At 37.1% G+C, this 19996-nt stretch overlaps 1 protein-coding gene and 1 non-coding gene across 6 annotated transcripts in view; both read right to left on the bottom strand.

Annotated features, from left to right (window-relative positions):
* Positions 1-11919: 11919 nt before the first annotated feature.
* LPAR1 (lysophosphatidic acid receptor 1) overlaps positions 11920-19996 on the bottom strand; it is a 168653-nt gene continuing 160576 nt past the window's right edge. For all 5 annotated transcript variants that reach the window (XM_005910518.3, XM_070375122.1, XM_070375120.1 and 2 more), the window contains one exon: positions 11920-19240. In XM_005910518.3, coding sequence (XP_005910580.1) covers positions 18939-19240 — 302 coding nt within the window. In that variant the 3' untranslated portion in view covers positions 11920-18938. The remainder of the gene's footprint in view (positions 19241-19996) is intronic.
* TRNAC-GCA (transfer RNA cysteine (anticodon GCA)) lies at positions 19594-19665 on the bottom strand. The gene has a single exon. It is a non-coding gene; the product is annotated as a tRNA-Cys (tRNA).

Genomic DNA, 19996 nt, shown 5'->3' with positions numbered 1-19996 from the left:
AAATTACACCCCCCTCAACACTCACATATATACATACACAAGAAAATTCTTATATTAAGTGGGCATCCCAGAAGTTCTTTTTATTTACAACCTAGCTTTCCCTCTCTTCTATTGGGGATTGGGGTTCAGCCTTGCCATGTGCTTCTGGAGGCTTCCAGGTGGACCACCACAGCTCCCTCCACTCAACTCAACTTGATGCTGGTGGATGGACAAATTTCTGAGACGCAAACACAGTTGGCTCGGTATTTAATGCAATGTCATTCCAGGAGCTCTCTGATATTTGGCACCAAAGTAACAGTCGTCCTAGGGGCTTACCTGGTGTTCAGATGATGAAGAATCCACCTACCAATGCAGGAAACCTGGGTTCGATACCTGGGTCAGGAAGATTCCCTGGCAAAGAAAATAGCTATACACTCCAGTATTCTTGCTTGGGATATCCCATGGACAGAGGAACCTGGTGAATACAGTCCACGGTGTTACGAAGAGTCCATAGGACTGAGCAACTAACGCTTTCAGCAACGGTCCTCCTAGTTACAGACTACCACTAGATGTCCCTCTTCTCCTCAGTCTACACGAAGGAATGAGTCTCCACCCCACCTCTGGTGGATAGAGTTGGAGTCAGAGCTTGGCTACTGGGATTTTCTGGTGGTCCAGTGGGGTAGGAATCCACCTGCCAGTGCAGGAAGATCCCACATGCAGCAGGGAAACCAAGCCATGACAGCAACTACTGAGCCCATGCTCTGGTGCCTGTGCTCCGCAGCAGGAGAGGCCACTGCAGCGAAAGGCCCGGGCACCTCTCTTTCAAGTCCTCTGTCTTTAAAGAGTGGCGGCATGTCTAACATTCTATCCCAGCATGAAGTTCTCTTCATTAAAGAACACTATGCCCTCAAAGCTTTAAATGTTGTCTCCTTTTCCTCAACTTTATTGTAGTAGCAAGACTTGGAGGAATGGTGAAGTTCAATAATTCTGATTGGAAATTGACACTGCATGAATTCTAGAATCTCCATCCATTAACCATACCCAGAGAAAAGCTTGTTCTCAGACTCTTTCAGTCAGTAGCCAATCAGACTGAGCCACACTTGGGACACACACACAAAATGACATGTACAATCCTTGAAAGAGCACAGGTCAGATCAAGCTTACCCTTCACTGATAAAGATATTCATCAAAGTACCTTGCAATAAACTGGGTCACTAGCTTAGTGTTTAAGCAACTTCTCCTGGAGAAATGGTTAACAAAAAAAGAAAAGGAAAAAAACTTAAAAAAAAAACATAAAGTGTATTTTCAGTGCAAATTAATAGATTATATGGATGCATAGAATTAATGTAGGGCTCTATGGGAAAAGGAGTAATCAGAGAACAAGAAGGAGTTCTTGTTGGGGAAAAAAAAAAAAGATGATTGATCAAATTTAAAAATAGGTAATAGAGGCCAGAAATATCAGAGTTAACATTAGACTGCTGAAAACAAATTAGAATAAGCACACCAACAATTCATTCAGTAGATATTATTTAAGCATTTTCTCTGCTCTCTCTTCTGGTTTATATCCAGACACTGGGGATATAAGAAACAAACAAAGCCCTGCTCCCATAGAGCCTTCATTCTAGTAGAATTATTACAGAATTTAGAGCAACTAAAAGACATTATGTGAAACCTAAGAGAAATGCTCAGTAATATGAATAATAGATGACGATGGCCCAACATGTGTATAATTAGGTCTGTCAGGAAACTACAGAGTGCATGAAGGAAACAGTAGAAGAAATTTTATCTGAGCTAACTGAGGTTTACATTAGAAAGACTCACTGAATCCTGAGAAGAAATGGTAAAGAAGCATTCAATATCAAATGTAAAAACACACGTTAAAAAGCATTATTGCCGCATGCTCTGTCATGCCTGACTCTTTGCAATCCTATGGACTGTAGCCCACCAGGTTCCTCCATCCATGGGATTTTTTCTGGCAAGAATTCTGGAGTGGGTTGCCATTTCCTCCTCCGGGGCATCTTTCCAACCCAGAAATTGAACCCATGTCTCCTGGGTCTCCTGTATTGCAGGTGGATTCTTTATTGCTGAGCTACTGGGGGGAAATTGCTACATACTGATAGATTTAATTCACTAGGAAGATCTTTTTCAATATGAATACTCTAATAAAATAGCCTCAAAATACATAAAGTAGAAATGGACAGACCCCACCCCCAGCTGCAGGAAAAACACACAATCAAAGTAGACCTACATACATCTTTCTCAATTATGGACAGAAAAAGCAGAAAACAGCAAACTATCAAATATATTAAAATATAATGAATATAGTAGACCCAAAGAAAACATGAAATCTTGCATTCAACTATTAGAAAATATGATTTCTTCTCAAGCCTACAAAAGACATTTAGAAAAAAGATACTAAGATAAAGGCTCCTGACTTCCCAATTCTAAAATAAAGATTATATCCTACACTTAATAATAATGTTACAGATTGGCATCATTTATCACTCCTACAACACTCTATGCTAGAGATAACTGAGCAATGCTTAAAAATTTCTTACAAAAAAAGATTATTGCTCAAGAATTGTAAACTTGGCCAAAAAAATGTTGATGTGAGAGGAAAAATGAAACGTGGTTTCACACGAAAAGTACGCCTCCAGGAAGAAAAATATCATTCATGGAAACCCAAAGAAAAATGATTCAGCACAAATAAGTAAAAAAAGAGGAAGACATAGTATAAAAAAGCACCAAGACAGTATAATAACACATATATATAGAATTTAGAAAGATGGTAACGATAACCCTGTATGCGAGACAGCAAAAGAGACACAGATGTATAGAGCAGTCTTTTGGACTCTGTGGGAGAGGGCGAGGGTTGGATGATTTGGAAGAATGGCATTCAAACATGTATATTATCATATGTGAAACGAATCACCAGTCCAGGCTCGATGCATGATACAGAATGCTCAGGGCTGGTGCACTGGGATGACCCTGAGGGATGGGATGGGGAGGGAGGTGGGAGGGGGGTTCAGGATGGGGAACACATGTACACCCATGGTGGATTCATGTTGATGTATGGCAAAACCAATACAATATTTTAAAGTAATTAGCCTCCAATTAAAATAAATAAATTTATACTAAAAATAAATAAATAAATAACATTTGCCCAGGAAAAAAATAAATAAAAATAAAAAAGCCAATGAGCTATATAATTAGTAAATACCACTTTCAAGGACTTGTTGGCATATGTTAGCAAAGATCCTTCAAAGAAAAACTGCATTATGAAAAAGATCTGAAAATAAATAGGCTGATTTTTAATAGATCGAGAATTTCAGAGAAAAGAGTAGGAAGGAAGTAAAACTAATAAACTTCTGAACTTGGAAAAGAGAAACTTTTTTTTTATTAATAAAAGTTAATAGGTCTTAAAAATATTCAAAGAGATTAGAAAAGCATTATAATTTCAAGATGGAAAATTAGAACAAAGAAAAATAAGGATATATAAAAGCATAGTAGAAAAAAAAAAAAAAGAATCAACTAAATAACTCTATTATACAAAACCTCATGGAATGAATAGCAAAGCAAAACTAAAGTTTTTACTGTTTATAAACTGTATGTCCATGCACGATCAGTCGCGTCCGACTCTTTGCAACCCCATGGACTGTAACCTGCCAGGCTCCTCTGTCCATGGGGTTTTCCAGGCAAGAATACTGGAGTGGCTTGTCATTTCCTCCTCTAGAGGATCTTTCTGACCCAGGGATCAAACCCGTGTCTCCTGCATTGACAGGTGGATTCTTTCACCACTGAGCCACCTGGAAAGCTCCTATAAACTGCATACCCAAAACAAAATAATGCAGAGCTAGCAAACGAATTAAGAAACAGCAGGCCCAGAAATACTAACATTTGGAGAAGTCTAAATTCAAAAACAAACAAAAAATTCTGTGCTATCAAGTTGATATAAAAAAATGATCCAACAATGTCTGCGCCATACACATTTAATTTGGCCAAAATCACAATAACAACAGACACAAGAGCAAACCATCTGAATGTGATACCTAAAGTGAAAGAGGATAGTTTATATTAAATTAAATACACCAGTCACAAATTTAATTAGAAAGAAAACATAGATCTCTATCTAGCAAAGATCTCACATACTTTTCAAGGTACTTTGGGATTAGACACGTTAATTCTAAGTTGTATATAGAAAAAATGTTCAAGAACATTGGGAAAATATTGACACAGGAATAGTATGAGCATCTTATATTAAAACATTTAACATTGTAATAATTAAAACAAATATTATTATATATAAATTATTTAAAAGAGTTGAGAGCAACAGTCTTTTTCTTTCTCATCCTTTCTCTTTCTCCATGTGCATGTATATTTATAAATAAATATATTTATTTGTACATATATGAACAATTGCACCATTGATGTTACAAAAGTTGACTTTATTTTTGAAAAAAATAAAGGTACATCTTCACCTCCTACCATACACTTAAAAACTGCAGTAAGGTCGAGTATTTTACACTAAAAATAGTAGAAGCACAAAGTACATGGAACAAAAGGTGTTCAGATGTATTTATAAAATGATGGAGGACAAAATATCTCTAATCGTGTCACAAAATTCAGAAACTATAAATGAAAATACTACAGAATTGTTTAAGGGAAATGAATATAGCCAAAGGCATTACATTCAAAGCTAGGAAAATTTAGCTTTGATATGTAAAAGACAAAAAGACAAAAGGTTAGTGTAACAACTTCCAAATTAAAATGACCAGCAACTGAAAAAAAGTATGCAAAGAAAAATAAGAAACTTAGGGAAAAACCATCAATCTCATCAGTAAATGAAGAAATAAAAATTAAAGTTAGAAATGGTTAAACACCTACAATTTTGCTAAGAATCAAAAGATGCCTAAGGACCAATATTTATGAATGCATGGGGGAAATAGGCTCTCTAACTGGACATCTTCATGGACATCCAGTTAAGTGGAATCAAAAATCGAATGCCCATATTCAATCATTGTATCAGCAATTTCACTTCCAGAAATTTATCTTATGGAAGTAGAAAAGTGTGCAAAGATCCATACGGATTCCAGCATTTTTTAAGGATTCTGGAGTGTTTTATTCCAGCATTTTTATTCCAGTTAAATGTTCACCAAGCATTATTTTAATTACAGTTCATGCACTCAGTGGATATGATGCAGCAGTTTAAAAGTTGAGATACGTGTATATCCATATGCATGAAAGCAGTCCAAAATAAGGGAGAAAAACAGGTTATAATATGCATGCCATAATCCAATGTTTGCCTTACAAAAATGCCTTTTACATACTGGAGGTGCAAAAATGTAACTTTCTTGATAACTGAATTTGATCTTCTGAGGTTCTATTTCCATTCAGTGGTAGAAAAAAAATCACTCACTCATGCGGAGTAACTTAGAAAATTATTTTAAAGTTTAGTTTATTGAAGCTTAACTCCATTTGCTTTGGAAAACTTCTTGCTCCATTTTCTGTATTTTTTTCTTGGAAACTTCTCACCTAAGAGGAAACTCATGGAATTCCTGGCATTGGAAATAGGAGGTGTGTCTGTCTCTGAGACTTGCAATGATTCCAGGCTTATCCCACCTGGTGTCTAAGGATTGACACCAGATACAAGCAGCCAGTCATGCCTTGCTTTTGTGCGTTTGCAGTGTGCCCTGCTGCTGTCTGTGGTTCTGACAGGTACTCAGGCCATGAATTCCTGTGCATTCTATCTCCTCCATCCCCGATCCTCAGTCTTTTCCCATCCATCAGGTCACTCAGCAATTTGTGGAATATAACATGACTTTTGGGGGGATGATAGTGCCAAGTGATTAGTTTTTTAGGAGATAAAAAAGCATGACTCTCATCTAAAAATAAAATGAACACACAGCAAATATTTCATTTAGCTCATTAATTCATGAGGGAATCAGTAAGATGTTACAACCCAGTAAAAAGGAAAATTGAAAGAGTAGGATCTGGAATTCTTCCCATCAGTATTAAGCTGGAGCAGGGCAATTGCCACCAGGAGGCTCCAAAGGACACTAGGGATGCAACAGCTTTGACCCGTGCGGCAAACCCAGGAAATCTCAGAAGGTTCCCTGCAGCTTGTTTTAATCATTTCATTGACCTTTAAATAACCTGATACTGCATTGAAAGTAATTACATTTGTTGGACTTCAGTGTTGGGATTTACAGTATCTGGTTGAGTACTGTCTTGTTTCTCTTAAATCTGGACTTACTCAACATCCGAATATGCAAACATCTGACTACCTTTTTTATGTCCTCTACTGTAGCACTTTTCGGAGCATTTACATATTGAAGAATTATTTTATTGTAAATTAGCTTCCTTTCATATGTTTTCCATTATATTACTGCTAGAGAATTAAGAATATTGATTTTTTTAAAAAAGAAATATGACTAGGTAGATTGCATTACTAAGAATCTCATTTCAAGACAGTAATAATTTTTTAAACTAAAAATTGTTAATAAAGGTAGGCACTGGCTCTGATAAAACTGAGAGCTGCTATACTGCACCATTCTTCTGCCTCTATGGACCTGTGCTCTAGACATTAAGGAGAGAAAATATCTTCAATAGCGACAGTGGCATTGGGCTTTAGTTAGGTTTGGCTTCAGCATAACGGGAAGTCCTGAAACTCTTCCTGTTTAATGGCCTGGGTGGGGCCAGTGCCTCACTAGTATAGGCGATACTTGAAGTCTATCATGCCATTTCTGCTCCAATATACTTGTATAAATGAATGCTGTGGACAATTAGTATACTTCTTAATGATTATTATTTTTGATAGTTCCAAAACTAAAATATGCTAATTTATCTGCATATATGGATATAATTATTCTGAATACATCATTCTTTTCTCTATTATTCTCTTTGAAATGGTCATTTAAATTTTACACAGTAAATTAACTTTAAAGTAAACAAAATCTAATAGATCGCTCCAAATCTGAATTCAGGGTTCATGGTAAATTTGCATCTTCAAAATGTACAAATGTTTACATGAATGAAGCATTCAACTCATGTGTCCTCAAATAAGGCAAGGATATGAGAAGAAAAGAATTAACAAAGATAGGATCAAGAATTACTAAATTCATATATAAGAAGACAGTAGGAAGAATAATAAAACCCAAAAGTTATTGCTTGGAAAATACTAATACATTTGACATCCTCCACCAAAGCTAATAAAAGAGTAGAGGAAACAGAAGGAATATCAATGCATTCATAGTGAGAAGGAAATACGCACTGGCGGTTTCGGTCACTAAGCTGTGTCTCACTCTTTGCCACCCCAGGGCAGGCTCCTCTGTCCTGGGATTTCCCAGGCAATACTCGAGTGGGTCGTCATTTTCTTCTCCAGGGGATCTACCTGACCCAGGGATCAAACCTGGGTCTCCTGCTTGGCAGGATTCATTACCACTGAGCCACCTGGGAAGCCCAAGGTGGCTATAGCCGAGAAGGGACTATAACAAATACAAAAGTGGTATTTGTTTTTTAAGCAGTATGTTTTAATAAGAAAACATATTAACACACACTCAGCCCTATGTTCAGGTGTAAACAGATCTCCCTCTAGGTGTATCAGAGGTAGCAACTACCAAACACATCTATAAGTGAAGTCAAATTCTTCTCCCTGCCTTCACCCCAAATATGTTCCTTATCTAAATTCTCCTCTTAGTAAATGGCACCACTATCATGCTTCCCTGGTGGCTCAGAGGGTAAAGAGTCTGCCTGCAATGTGGGAGACCCGGGTTCCATCCCTGGGTCAGGAAGATACCCTAGAGAAGGAAATGGCAACACACTCCAGTATTCTTGCCTGGAGAATTCACATGGACAGAGGAGCCTGGTGGGCTAGCCCATAGGGTCACAAAGAGTTGGACACGACTGAGCAGCTTCACTTTCATTATGCTTAATCCAGAGAGAAGAGAACTTTATTTCATTTTCCCTTATAATACACATCCCATCAAAATCTTGGTGCTTAATCCAGAGAGAAGAGAACTTTATTTCATTTTCCCTTATAATACACATCCCATCAAAATACTAAATCTTGGTTGCTTTTATTTTTTACATGTATCTAAAATAGCCCACTTCTTTTCATTTACACCAACACCCTCATCTAAGCAAACATCATTTTTCACTTCAGATTCGTTAGTAGCATCCTACTGGTCTCCTTGCATTCACTCATGCCCCCATCTAAACTATCACCCAATCAGCTCCTGATTTCCTGCCTTGCCTAGAAACCACTGAGTAGCTCATTGCTCTTAGAATAAAGGAAAAATTCCCCAGGATGAATGATAGGGTTCTACCTAATACAGTTTCTAATCGCCATCCTGATTTTAGCCCTTTTTTTCATGCTCCATGTATGCATTCTTTCATGTACTCAAGAGCATGCTTTAAAATTTTTACACATGACCTACCGTCAACATTTCCATGCCCCCTTTTCATCTAGATAACTTCTACACAGTCTTCAGCTGTAAATTTGAAAGTTACTTTCTCAGAGGAGCCTTGTTTGCTGCCCCTTCCCCTTTTCAGATAAGGTTAAGTCCCCTTCCCCTATAAAATTCATCTCATTCATAATAATTACTTTTACCAGTAAGCTTACTGTAAGCTCTGTGAGAGTAGGCACAGGACTGAACTTTTTGGGGACCCCAACAGAAGAAATGATTCAAATAATATACTCTAGTAACACACATACACACACAAAAAGACAATGTGAAATTTCCAGTTAACGTCATAAATGTGATCTTCAAGGCTGCTGGTGGTGAAGACATAAGAAAGTGAGAAAAACAGTATTGGAAATTAGGAGGGGAATCCTTTTTAAATAGTGGCAGAACATTTAGTAACACTAACACCTACAGGAACATGGAAGAATTTTTAAAATGTGCCTATAGGCTGGGTAGTTTAACTAAGGAGATCTCCAGGTACAGTACTGCAGATTTTGCCTGTGTTTTTACAGGCATTTATAGTAAAATACAACAGGAGAGAGATGAGCTAAAGAAAGGATTGTTAAATACAAAGAACCCAGGAATTGTTTGGTTTGAAAACTATCAATTTCTAAAAATAGTAAAGAGTGCTAAGTAAAAATGACTTTGGGAAAAGAACAAATTAAGGACACTGTCAGGAAAACATGGTCTAAAGATGAAGCTAAGTTTATGACCAGACAGTATTTTCTTCATATTTCAGAAACCCTTAACTAGGTGCCTCCAAGAACCATCCAAACAGGACTTCTAAAAAATCAAAGTGTTGCCCTGGCTATAAACATGTGTAGGTTTGTCTGTGGACACAAATTTTCAGCCTTTGGGTAAGTACCAAGGATCTCAATTGCTGGATGCTAAGAATGTGTTTAGTTTTGTAAGAAACACCAAATTGTCTTATAAAGTAGCTGAACCATTCTGCATCCCCACCAGCAATGAATGAGAGTTCCTATTGCTCCATATCCTTGCCAGCATTTGATGTTATCATTCTTTTAAATTTTTGCTATTCTAATAGGGGAGAAGGAAATGGCAACCCACTCCAGTACTCTTGCCTGGAGAATCCCATGGATGGAGAAGCCTGGTAGGCTACAGTCCATGGGGTCACAAAAAGTCGGACACGACTGAGCAACTTCACTCATTCTAACAGGTTTATGGATATCATCACTGACTCAATGGACATGAGTTTGAGCTGGTGACAGACAGGGAGGCCTGGCATGCTGCAGTCCATGGTGTTGCAAAGAGTTGGGCATGACTGAGCAACTGAACTGACTGACTGATTGAATAGGTTTATAGCGATATCTTGTTCTTTTATTTGGATTTTCCTTAATAACATATGATGTTGAGCATCTTTTTGTATGTTTGTTTGCCATCTATATATTTTCTTTAGTGAATCACCAGTTCAGGTTTTTTACCAATTTTTAAAAAATTGTACTTTTTAAATTATTATTGTTTAATGTTAAGAGTTCTTTGTATATTTTGGGAGAGTGTTTACCATCATCTTTTGCCGGTATTTTCTCTCAGTCTGCAGCTTGTCTTCTCATTCTCTTGACAGCATCTTTCACAGAGCAGATACTTCTAATTTTAATTTAGTTTATCAATTATTTCTTTCATGGATCATGCCTTTAGTGTTGTATCTAAAAAGTCCTTGCCAAACTTGAGGTCTTCTAAAGCTTTTTTTTTTAACCTTTGTTAACGTCTAGATTTGTCGTTTTGCATTTTATATTTATGTCTTTAATCCATTTAAATTTTTGTGAAGAGTATAAGTTCTGTGTCTAGATTCATGTTTTTACACGGGGATATTCAGTTGTTCTAGTACCATTTATTTAAAAGCCTACATTTGTTTCATTGTATTGGAACAAATCTTTGTTCCCTTCTCAAAGATCAGTTAACTATGTTTGGGCAGGTCGACTTTCAGGCTCTCTATTCTGTTCCATTGATCTACTTGTCCAATAATTCACCAGTATCAGACTGTCTTGATTTTAAAGTTGGATAGTGTCAGCCGGACTGTCTTGATCTTAAAGTTGGGTAGTGTCAATTCTCCAATTTTGTCCTTCTTAATTATTACATTGGTTATTCTGGGTCTTTTTCCTCTCCATAAAAACTTTAGAATCTGTTAATATCTATAAAATATCTTTCTGGGATTTGGGTTGAGACTGCATTGAATCTATAAATCTATTTGTAAAAAACTGACACCTGACAATATACACAAACTTGGAATATCTTTCCATTTATTTAGTTTTCTAATTTTTTAATCAGAATTTTTAGTTTTTCTCATATAGATCTTGTCCATGTTTTGTTAGATTTATATCTAAGTATTGAGTTGGTCAAAAAGTTCGTGTGAGTTTTTCCATAAGATTATGGAATAAACTTTTTGGCCAATCCATTATTTCATTTTGGACAAGGCAATGGCACCCCACTCCAGTACTCTTGCCTGGGAAATCCCATGGATGGAGGAGCCTGGAAGGCTGCAGTCCATGGTGTCACGAAGAGTCGGACATGACTGAGCAACTTCACTTTCACTTTCCACTTTCATGCATTGGAGAAGGAAATGGCAACCCACTCCAGTGTTCTTGCCTGGAGAATCCCAGGGACGGGGGAGCCTGGTGGGCTGCCGTCTATGGGGTCCCACAGAGTCGGACATGACTAAAGCGACTTAGCAGCAGCAGCAGTTCACTTTCTTTAGCACTAATGTAAATGGTGTTGTTTTTAACTTCACATTCCACTTGTTCGTTGCTGTAAGAAGGTGATTAACTTTTGCACATTAATCATAACACTTACCTTTTTATAATTGATTAGTTTCAGTTTTTTGTCGATTTGTTCAGATTTTCTATGTACACATACTATCTGCAAACACAGTCTGTTGTATTTCTTCCTCCTTCGCCTGTATATCTTTTTTCTTGGCTTAGCACACTAAAATAGTGATTTTTTCTTTTCTTCTACTTACTTTGATTTAAATTTGCCCTTCTTTTTTATTTCCCTAAAGTGGATGCCCAGATGATTGATTTCAGATCTTCTTTCCTAATATACACATTCACTGCTATAAATTTCCCTCTAAGCACTGCTTTCACTACATCCCACAAATTTTGATAGGTTGTATATTCATTTTTATTTAGTTCAAGATACTTTTAAATTTTCCATGAGATTTATTCTTTTATGCATATGTTATATAGAAATTCTTTACATCTAAGTATTTGGGGAGTTTCCACCCAAACTTGTAAAGACACTGACAGCCTCTAGTATTGGTGAAATAGTCTCATACATGTGGGACCATAAACTGATATGATTTGGGGGTATGTTTTCTGCTATTCTCTACAAAAAAATTGTTTTAATGTACCTTCCCTATGATGCAGAAAAGCTAAACAATTAGAAACCTAACATTCATAAAAATTTAATACTATTTATTAGTTATTATAAGCTATGTTGCAGTGACAAATGAACCACAAAAATCTTACCATACACAGAGTAAATGTTTATTTCTTGATCATGCTATACATTCATTATAAGTTGGCAGGGATTTTGCACTACAGAGTCATTCCAGGTCTCAGACTCATGAGGACATCATTCTCTTTATGTCCACATCACTGTGCTTGGCTTTCAGGGGGAAAAAAGACCTAGAGAGTAGCACAGGAGCTTTTTACTTGCTCCGCCTAGAAACGACACTGGTCAACATCTGCTTACAGGCTACTGGCCATGATGTGTCACATGGACCTGCTGAACAGAACTGTAGTTTTCCTACAGCCCAGGAAGGAGAATGTAAGACATTAATGGGTTCTAAACATCTCTACCTCAACTATACAATTAGGTAGATACATATTTATCAACTTTGGATCTATCTCTGTAATGTACTGTCAAAAAAAAAAAAAAACCAACCACCAAAAATATGCTGTATTTAGCTAACTTTATTTTGTGAAAGAAATATCTCCAAGTCTCTGGATAATATTTTCAGTTATTAAGTTCTGCTCTTTTATTCCTCCCCATTTCCTTGCTTTTCTTTCTTTCTATTCAGACAGGTCAACAGCTCTGGTGTTTCCTATCTTGAAGAGGAATGGGAAAGATGACAGCAGAGGAGTACGGACTCCAAGATCTGGATCTTCAGTCCTGAGAAAGCATGCTGAGCTTCATGTATCACACTTGAAGCTTCCCAACTGCACAGCTCTCCTTGGGTGGCTCAGATATTTCAAAATGTACCGTCTTCTTTCCGTAAACGTGCTCATGATCCGATGTTCCTTAGTGTCACCGAGGCCAAGGTCATAACCCGAGGAATGACTTCATTACACAGTCACCAGGTCCCAGACGTCTTGTTCTCCAGCCATCTCCTTCTCTACACCTCCACGACCACCTTCATCTTCCACTAATGTGACAACCTCTGATCCTGTCATTTGCCTCCAGGCTTCCTCCTCTTCAATTTATTTTGACGCATAAACCAGACTCTGTCACTCCCTTTACGTAAGTCCTTTAATACAGTCCACCTATTTCACAGGATAAAATCACTTTCCAAATCACTCAGACATCATACCTGCTGCCTTTCAAGCTTCTTTCTCATAGTCCTTCTTTTCAAAATGCATGCATTGTCTCGCCAAGCACTTAGACATTTTGCCTGGAATTCCTACCTATTTATGCTGGATTCATGTCCATTTTTCTAATGGGGTGTTTTCATGGGCGCTGGTTATGTGGGTAGAAGTTGAAAAGCCTGGCAGAGCCACTCCTTCGTGCAACTCAGGCTCAAGGAGTGGGCTTTGAGGGGACAATTCCCGTCCCAAGAGGAAGGCTTTTTTAGACTCTCAAAGGTAGTTCCTCTCTCTGCCTTCTTTATCCCTTTATCTTCCTTTAATTTCTTTGGCATGCAATATTCTCCTTCATAGCATTTAATACAATTTGTAATTTTACTTTTAACTTACTTCTCCCATTATCTCCCTCACTCCTACTGAATTTTAAGGTTCATTAAAGATCTCGCGTATCTCCTCTACAGCAGTATCTCATGGGCCTCGTACACAGAGGGCCTCAAAAATGTCCTTCTGGATGCATAAATTAAAGAACAAGTGATAGTAACAACAATGACAACACCTAATTATGTTCTTACAGTTCTCAGTCAAGAAGCATTTAGTAAAGGCATCGTATTTTCAGCTTTGTTCTAGTCACTTGAATTCACTTAAAGGAGGTGGAAAGTACCAGTCTATCTCATTCTCAAAGGATGTATAATCTAGCTCAGGATACAGGTATACTTGCAACAATGTAAACCCTACAGAGAACAATTCAGGTGCTGCCCATGACCTCATATTATCTATTACTTTTACTGTACTAGGTTCTTTAAAGGACTTTTTAAAATGCAATGCATTGTACTGATCAAGAAACTCATCATTTGTTTGGCGAGCCAAGATAAGTACATATGAGGAATTAGGAATTACAACATAAAAAATAAATAATTAGGTTCAAAAAGTTCTCTAGACAACAAATATCAGACCCCCAATTTTTCCTCTGAGACACAATTTCCTCATGTGTAACAATGTCATTGCAAAGATCAAAATACAAATTATATAAATGTAGATAACACTACAGATTCAAAACATAATAACATTAAATATCAAAATAAGTTAAATAAGCCACAGAAAGCACAAATGTTGTATCATTTGCAGCCCTTGTCCTTGTTTTTTCATTGCTCCTACTTAATTTTAACTGCAACATTCTTACACATGAAGGGAAACCTTTTATCAGGCTTATGGAACTAAGGAGCATTTCTTGGTTAAGAATACCTTTTCCTGTGGCTCACCCATTTTCTTTCATTTAAACAAGTGAGTATTAATAAGTAGTACCATTTAGCACTGTGTGAGGTGAGGTGGAGAATACAAAGTGAAGTAAGATTCCTTTCCTGAAAGAAAGATTAAAGGTAAGAGATAAGATGCAAAACAGGCAGCAAGACTGAAGCCTCGCCCCTGATGCCAGTGGGAAGACACTGAGAGTTTCAGGAAAGAAAACATAAAATCGCTTTGTGACAGTCTGTTTGACAGGTGATGTGCTCAGCCAGCATCTGCGGTCTAGCTTCCATCCCGCAGGAGAGATTCTTACTTTTTACTTATTTCTGTATTCCTTGAAATATTGTTAGGTTTGTGTAGCTTTTACAATCACAAAACTCCCTCTCCCTCTGTATGGAGAGTACATAGCAACAACAACAACTTCTAGGGAAGTTATCAAGCCCCACATTCTGAAACTATTGTCATATGTAGAGAAGTTTTTAGGAGTTTCAATATGAAAAAAGTTAAAATGTAACTGCAATGAGAACAGATTAGTGGTTGCTAGGAGTCAGAACGGGGTAAAGGAGATAGTGTTTATAAAGGTGTAACAGGAGAGAGCCTTGTGGGGGCCAATCCTTGTTCTGTACCTTGTCTGTATCCATGTCAGTATCCTAGCTGTGATGTCATACTCTGGTTTCACAAGATATCACCACTGGGAGAAACTGAATTAAGGGTATAAGGATCTTGTCATACTATTTCTTACAACTGCACATGGACTTAAAATTATATCTAAAGTTTAATTTTAAAATAACAGCAACATTATAACCAACTGGATAAAATCAGAATTCATGAGCCCATATTAGTATAAATAAATGAATAAATAAATGGGAGAGGACAAAGCTTTTTTTCAAAGTAGAGAGCTAACTAATACATTTTAAAAAAGAGAATTAGAAATTCATTTGGCAACCATCAGTGAATGATTCATTCATCTAAGAAATATCAACAGATGGTAAAATCAGATGTTAAAATTTGATGAAGAACAGAATATTTCCTACAACATGCTTATTATAAAAGAAAAAACAGGTGTTTCCCCCCCCCCCCACAGTGGAGAAATATGGCAGACATTATCTTAAGAAATTGAGTTAACGTTACCAGTAATGCAGTGAGAAGAACCACAGTAGCATCTTACTTATAGACACTGAAATTTGAATTTCATGTAATTTTCAAGTTTCAAAAAATATTCCCTTTCCTCCCTCAATCACTTTCAAGTGATTTTTAAATGTAAAACCCATTCTTAGCTCACAGGTCATACAAAAACAGGTAGATTTGGCCAACAGGCCATAGTTTATCAATCTCTACTTTAGATTTGTAAATGATCTTTACCTGCCATATCATTAAACAGATTAACAGTAAGTAATCTGTGAATATGAGCACTATCAATCAAAGAATCAGAGAATTTTTGTCTAGACTATACAAAGTACAGACGAATGTGAGAGACTAACCGATCCCTGCTGTGGAAGGCTGATGACTTGCTTTGGCTCTTCGCTACACACATTTCTTCTGTCAGATGGTGCCTAAGTTCAAGTCCATCCCAACACAAAGAAACAACCCCAAGCCTTCTGAGCGTTTGGGATCAGGTACAGCTCACTTTGTGTTAAAAAATAAGCCATTTGTTTCCAAAGGTCTTGTAATAATGAAGGGACCTGATAAAGCATTTCTACGTTTTTTATCTAGCACAAGTCACACTCTGGGTTTAAGAAGAAAGGCTGGAAACAATATCACAAAATTCCATTTTAGAAGTTGAGAGACTCATGGAATAAATGAGAAAGATGATGAACAATGGAGCATAATGCAATGGTTAACTGGGAAAGAACATGAGAAAACCAGTAAGACTCACTAATTGTATAATGTTAGCTGAGGTTTCGAATCCAGGAAATTATGTTTTCACTGGAAAAAAAACAAAACAAAACAAACAGCAACAAAACATGGTTAATTAGTGAATAAGAGCTTTGAGGCATTTGATTTCTAACAGTCTTACAACTACCTAAATTTAAATGTTTAGAATCCTATTTTAAATACTCACTGAGACATTCATTTGAATAAACCCCTTGTTATTTTCCTCCAACATCTTAGCAATATATGGAAAAGAATATATTTAGCATATATCTGGGAGGTACCTATCACTTTTATCTTCTTAGTTATTAAAAACATAAAGATAACCGTAAGTTTATAAACTCCTGGTGAGAGTTTACCATAAAGTCATCATAAAGTTTTTATAAAATTAGTTTTTCCAAAAGAAACTCACTCACATAGTTACACTGCTGGGATGAAGTATTATCCTAAGATGTTATCTCTCCTTTCAGACAACATAAACCACCATCTCTCGGACACTGAAGAGACTTATGACTATGAAAAACTAAAAGCAATTCTGAGCTGGGGAAGCATATGGTGGGTTCCCCTCTGAGTTTAGAAGCCCCTGTGGCAGGAACGAGAAGAGGTCACAGAAGGCAGACGCCATGCAGTGCAAAGATGACTCTTGCACAAGAGAAGCAGCACTGACCAGAACCATACATTGCCAAACACTGGTTGAGAATGATTTATTAAAGTCCAAGTAGCATGTTTTTAAATTTCAAATAGTCCACATCTTCAAAGTGTGCATGAATAAAAGTCCAAGTTCATTTCTTTCCTTCCTCTACAAAAGGCTCTATATTTTGCATAAAATCTGTGCAGATACCTTCTGCTACCTGGTTCCCCATACTCCTTCTGGTTTGGGCACTTGTTAAGTGTGCTCTCTGCTCAAATGGTGACCATACACTGACTTCCTCCTTCCTGAACAGACGTTCTTCTCCTGGACATCTCTCTCTTAAACGTACTCCTAACTTTCCCACACCTGCTTCATGACTGTGACTTTACTGGTTACTTATTACTACAAACCGGTGCAATAATTAGTGGAGCTGGACCGTTAAATAGGTATCACCTAACACGGTGGGGTGGCCCTTAAGAACACACAGTAATTATCTAGTCACATACAGACACATTCAACCCATTTGCTACAGAAGCTGTTTAATATGAAGGTGGTCCTTTATTCATTCGACATGTTCGATTTCTTTGCATTTTCTTCAATTCCACATTAAAGTTGTGGTTACCAAGAGCCGGGTCATTGTTGCTCAAATGAAATCTGGAATTGCTAAGCATATTAAGTAGGGTATCCTGGCTGTTTGTGACAACAGACTGTTTCTAGTCCATTTTGTTATATAAAAAAGTCACTCTCAACTAAAGTAACCACTGCATTTCCTTTGTAAAAAGGTAATTTAACTGGCTTTTCTCACTGTTGCCACCCACATAGGGCAAAAGTAGGAAATCTCCTTTTATAAAAGGTAAGAGCATAAAAAGACATTTCACATTTTTTAAAAAAACATCCTTCACGGCAATGTATCCTAAGTAAATAATCAATTATATGGACAAAGTTTTATGTACATAAATTTTTGCAACATTATTTATAATAATGAAAATTAGACATAAAATCGTGAAAATTAGACATAACCAACAATACAGGAATGGTTAAACTGAGTTGCATCCATTAAATGGAATATTATATAGCCAGTAAAGTCATGTTTTTGTAAAATTTTTAATGCCATAGGAAAATGTGGCAATTCTGCAGTGGAAAAAAACAAACTGGTTATAAAATTGTTTACAGTATGACTGCAATTATATATAAAGGTATACAATATACATAGCATACACAGGGGGAAAAGCTGTTAACTGTGGTTACTTCTGGGTTGTGATATCAGTATTTTTTCTGTTTTATACATTTCTGCATTTTTCAAGTTTTCTACAATGACTGTGTATTATAATACAGAAAAACACAGGTTATTAAAAAAAATTCCTCTGATGAACTGATAATTAGAATGTACTCGGGTACCATAAATATGTGGGACCATACCACTGTGCTCATCTTTTATAACTTTTATAGAGTACATATTCTTCTGATAATAAACTTACATTTCCTGTTTTATACATGTTACAACACTTTAATAAAAAAAAGGTAACATTGTGATTAGATCATTGTTTGTTTCATAACCTAAACAAATACTGGCTTTGACATCTAGGTTTTTCTACTTCCTAGAACATTTAAAATTAACACTCTTTTGTCTTTTTAAGTATGGCATACTGCACACACAGATTTTCATGCATGCTTTCTAAAAACGTAATTCTAATTTACAATTTTCCTAACATAAGGAAAAAAATGGAGTTATAAATCATTTAAAAACAGTCTACAGTCTTATCCATCACAAGCATGCTGATAGGCATAAACATGTTTATTAAATGAAATGTATCCTTTAAGAAGAGAAAAAGGGAAGCCTGCATGTAAATGAAGTTGTGGATTCAATTAGTCAGAATTTATTCTGACTTGCACCAAATCATACAAAAACTTTTGAAGACTAGGTGTGTAGTGTACACGGACGCTCCAGAGTCTGTGTATGAATTCCATTGCAAGATCTCCACTTTCTACTTTCAAAAGGAATGGGAGCAGGATGAGGGGTATCACATAAGCTAATTTTTCAATATATGTCAAGTCTTGGTGGGTCAAGGAACAAATACTGCCATGGGTTAGTGTTTAAGTACATGAATGTAGTTTTCCTCTCTTTCTCACACCCCACCCTGCCCTGGCCTTTGGGGAGGGGGAGGCTGTTCATCCCTCAATAGATGCTGGCCGCCTCTCATCTTAGTTTCTTTCCTAAACCACGGAGTGGTCATTGCTGTGAACTCCAGCCAGGATGGTGTGGTTGAGGGAGGAAGCCGAGCGGTCCGAGCCTTCCGTCGGGCCGCTGGTGTTCTCACTGCGCTGGCAGCAGAGGATCTGCCTGAAGGTGGCGCTCATCTCCTTGTCGCGGTAGGAGTAGATGATGGGGTTCATGGCAGAGTTGAACTCGGCAAGCAGAAGGAAAAACTTCTCATAGGCCAGAACGTCACACTGGGGGCAGCACACGTCGAGAAGTAACAAGACCAGTCCAGGAGTCCAGCAGATGATAAAGGCACCTGTAGGGTCGGGGAGCGGGAACGGGAAGGTTTAAAGAGAGAACAGAAAAATAGAATGATGAAGGGAGCACCCATATGGTGAAATGATTTCAGCTCAAGGTCAAAATAATGAGCTCCAAAGGCATCAGATCATCATTTGAAATAAAATGTTCATGTTCTGAAATAATCAGAACAGATTCTGACAATAAAATGAGCAATTGAATAAAATCTTATTAATTCAGAGTGAGTGAAGTCGCTCAGTCGTGTCTGTCTCTTTGCGACCCCGTGGACCGTAGCCCGCCAGGCTCCTCTGTCCATGGAATTCTCCAGGCAAGAATACTGGAGTGGGTTGCCATTTCCTTCTCCAGGGGATCTTCCCAAACCAGGGATCGAACCTGGGTCTCCTGCATTGCAGGCAGACACTTTATCCTCTGAGCCACCAGGGAAGCCCTAGGACCTTACTAAATTGACTATTTATGAGACATTGATGATTACTTTTAACAAAACAGAGTTTGCTAAGCAATTGAGATACAAAATAGAGATATTCAGCATTTAGGATACACACTTTGATGCTTATTAAAAATACTGTGTTTTATAACATAAGATTGTTCTCAGGAAAAACCACTGTGACAAATGCCCTCTCATTTTAGTTAAAGCACAGTTTCCGGATTCAGTATGACCTCAGATCCTTGCTTTGCTATTTATTAAATTGGATGAATTTAGGCAAAATACTTTCTTTTTTATTGAAGTATAGTTGATTTACAATGCTGGGTTAGT

This window comes from Bos mutus, chromosome 8 (assembly GCF_027580195.1).
Source record: "Bos mutus isolate GX-2022 chromosome 8, NWIPB_WYAK_1.1, whole genome shotgun sequence".
Taxonomy (NCBI): domain Eukaryota; kingdom Metazoa; phylum Chordata; class Mammalia; order Artiodactyla; family Bovidae; genus Bos; species Bos mutus.
Note: the sequence above shows the minus strand (reverse complement) of the source record. Positions and strands in the feature narration are given on the sequence as shown.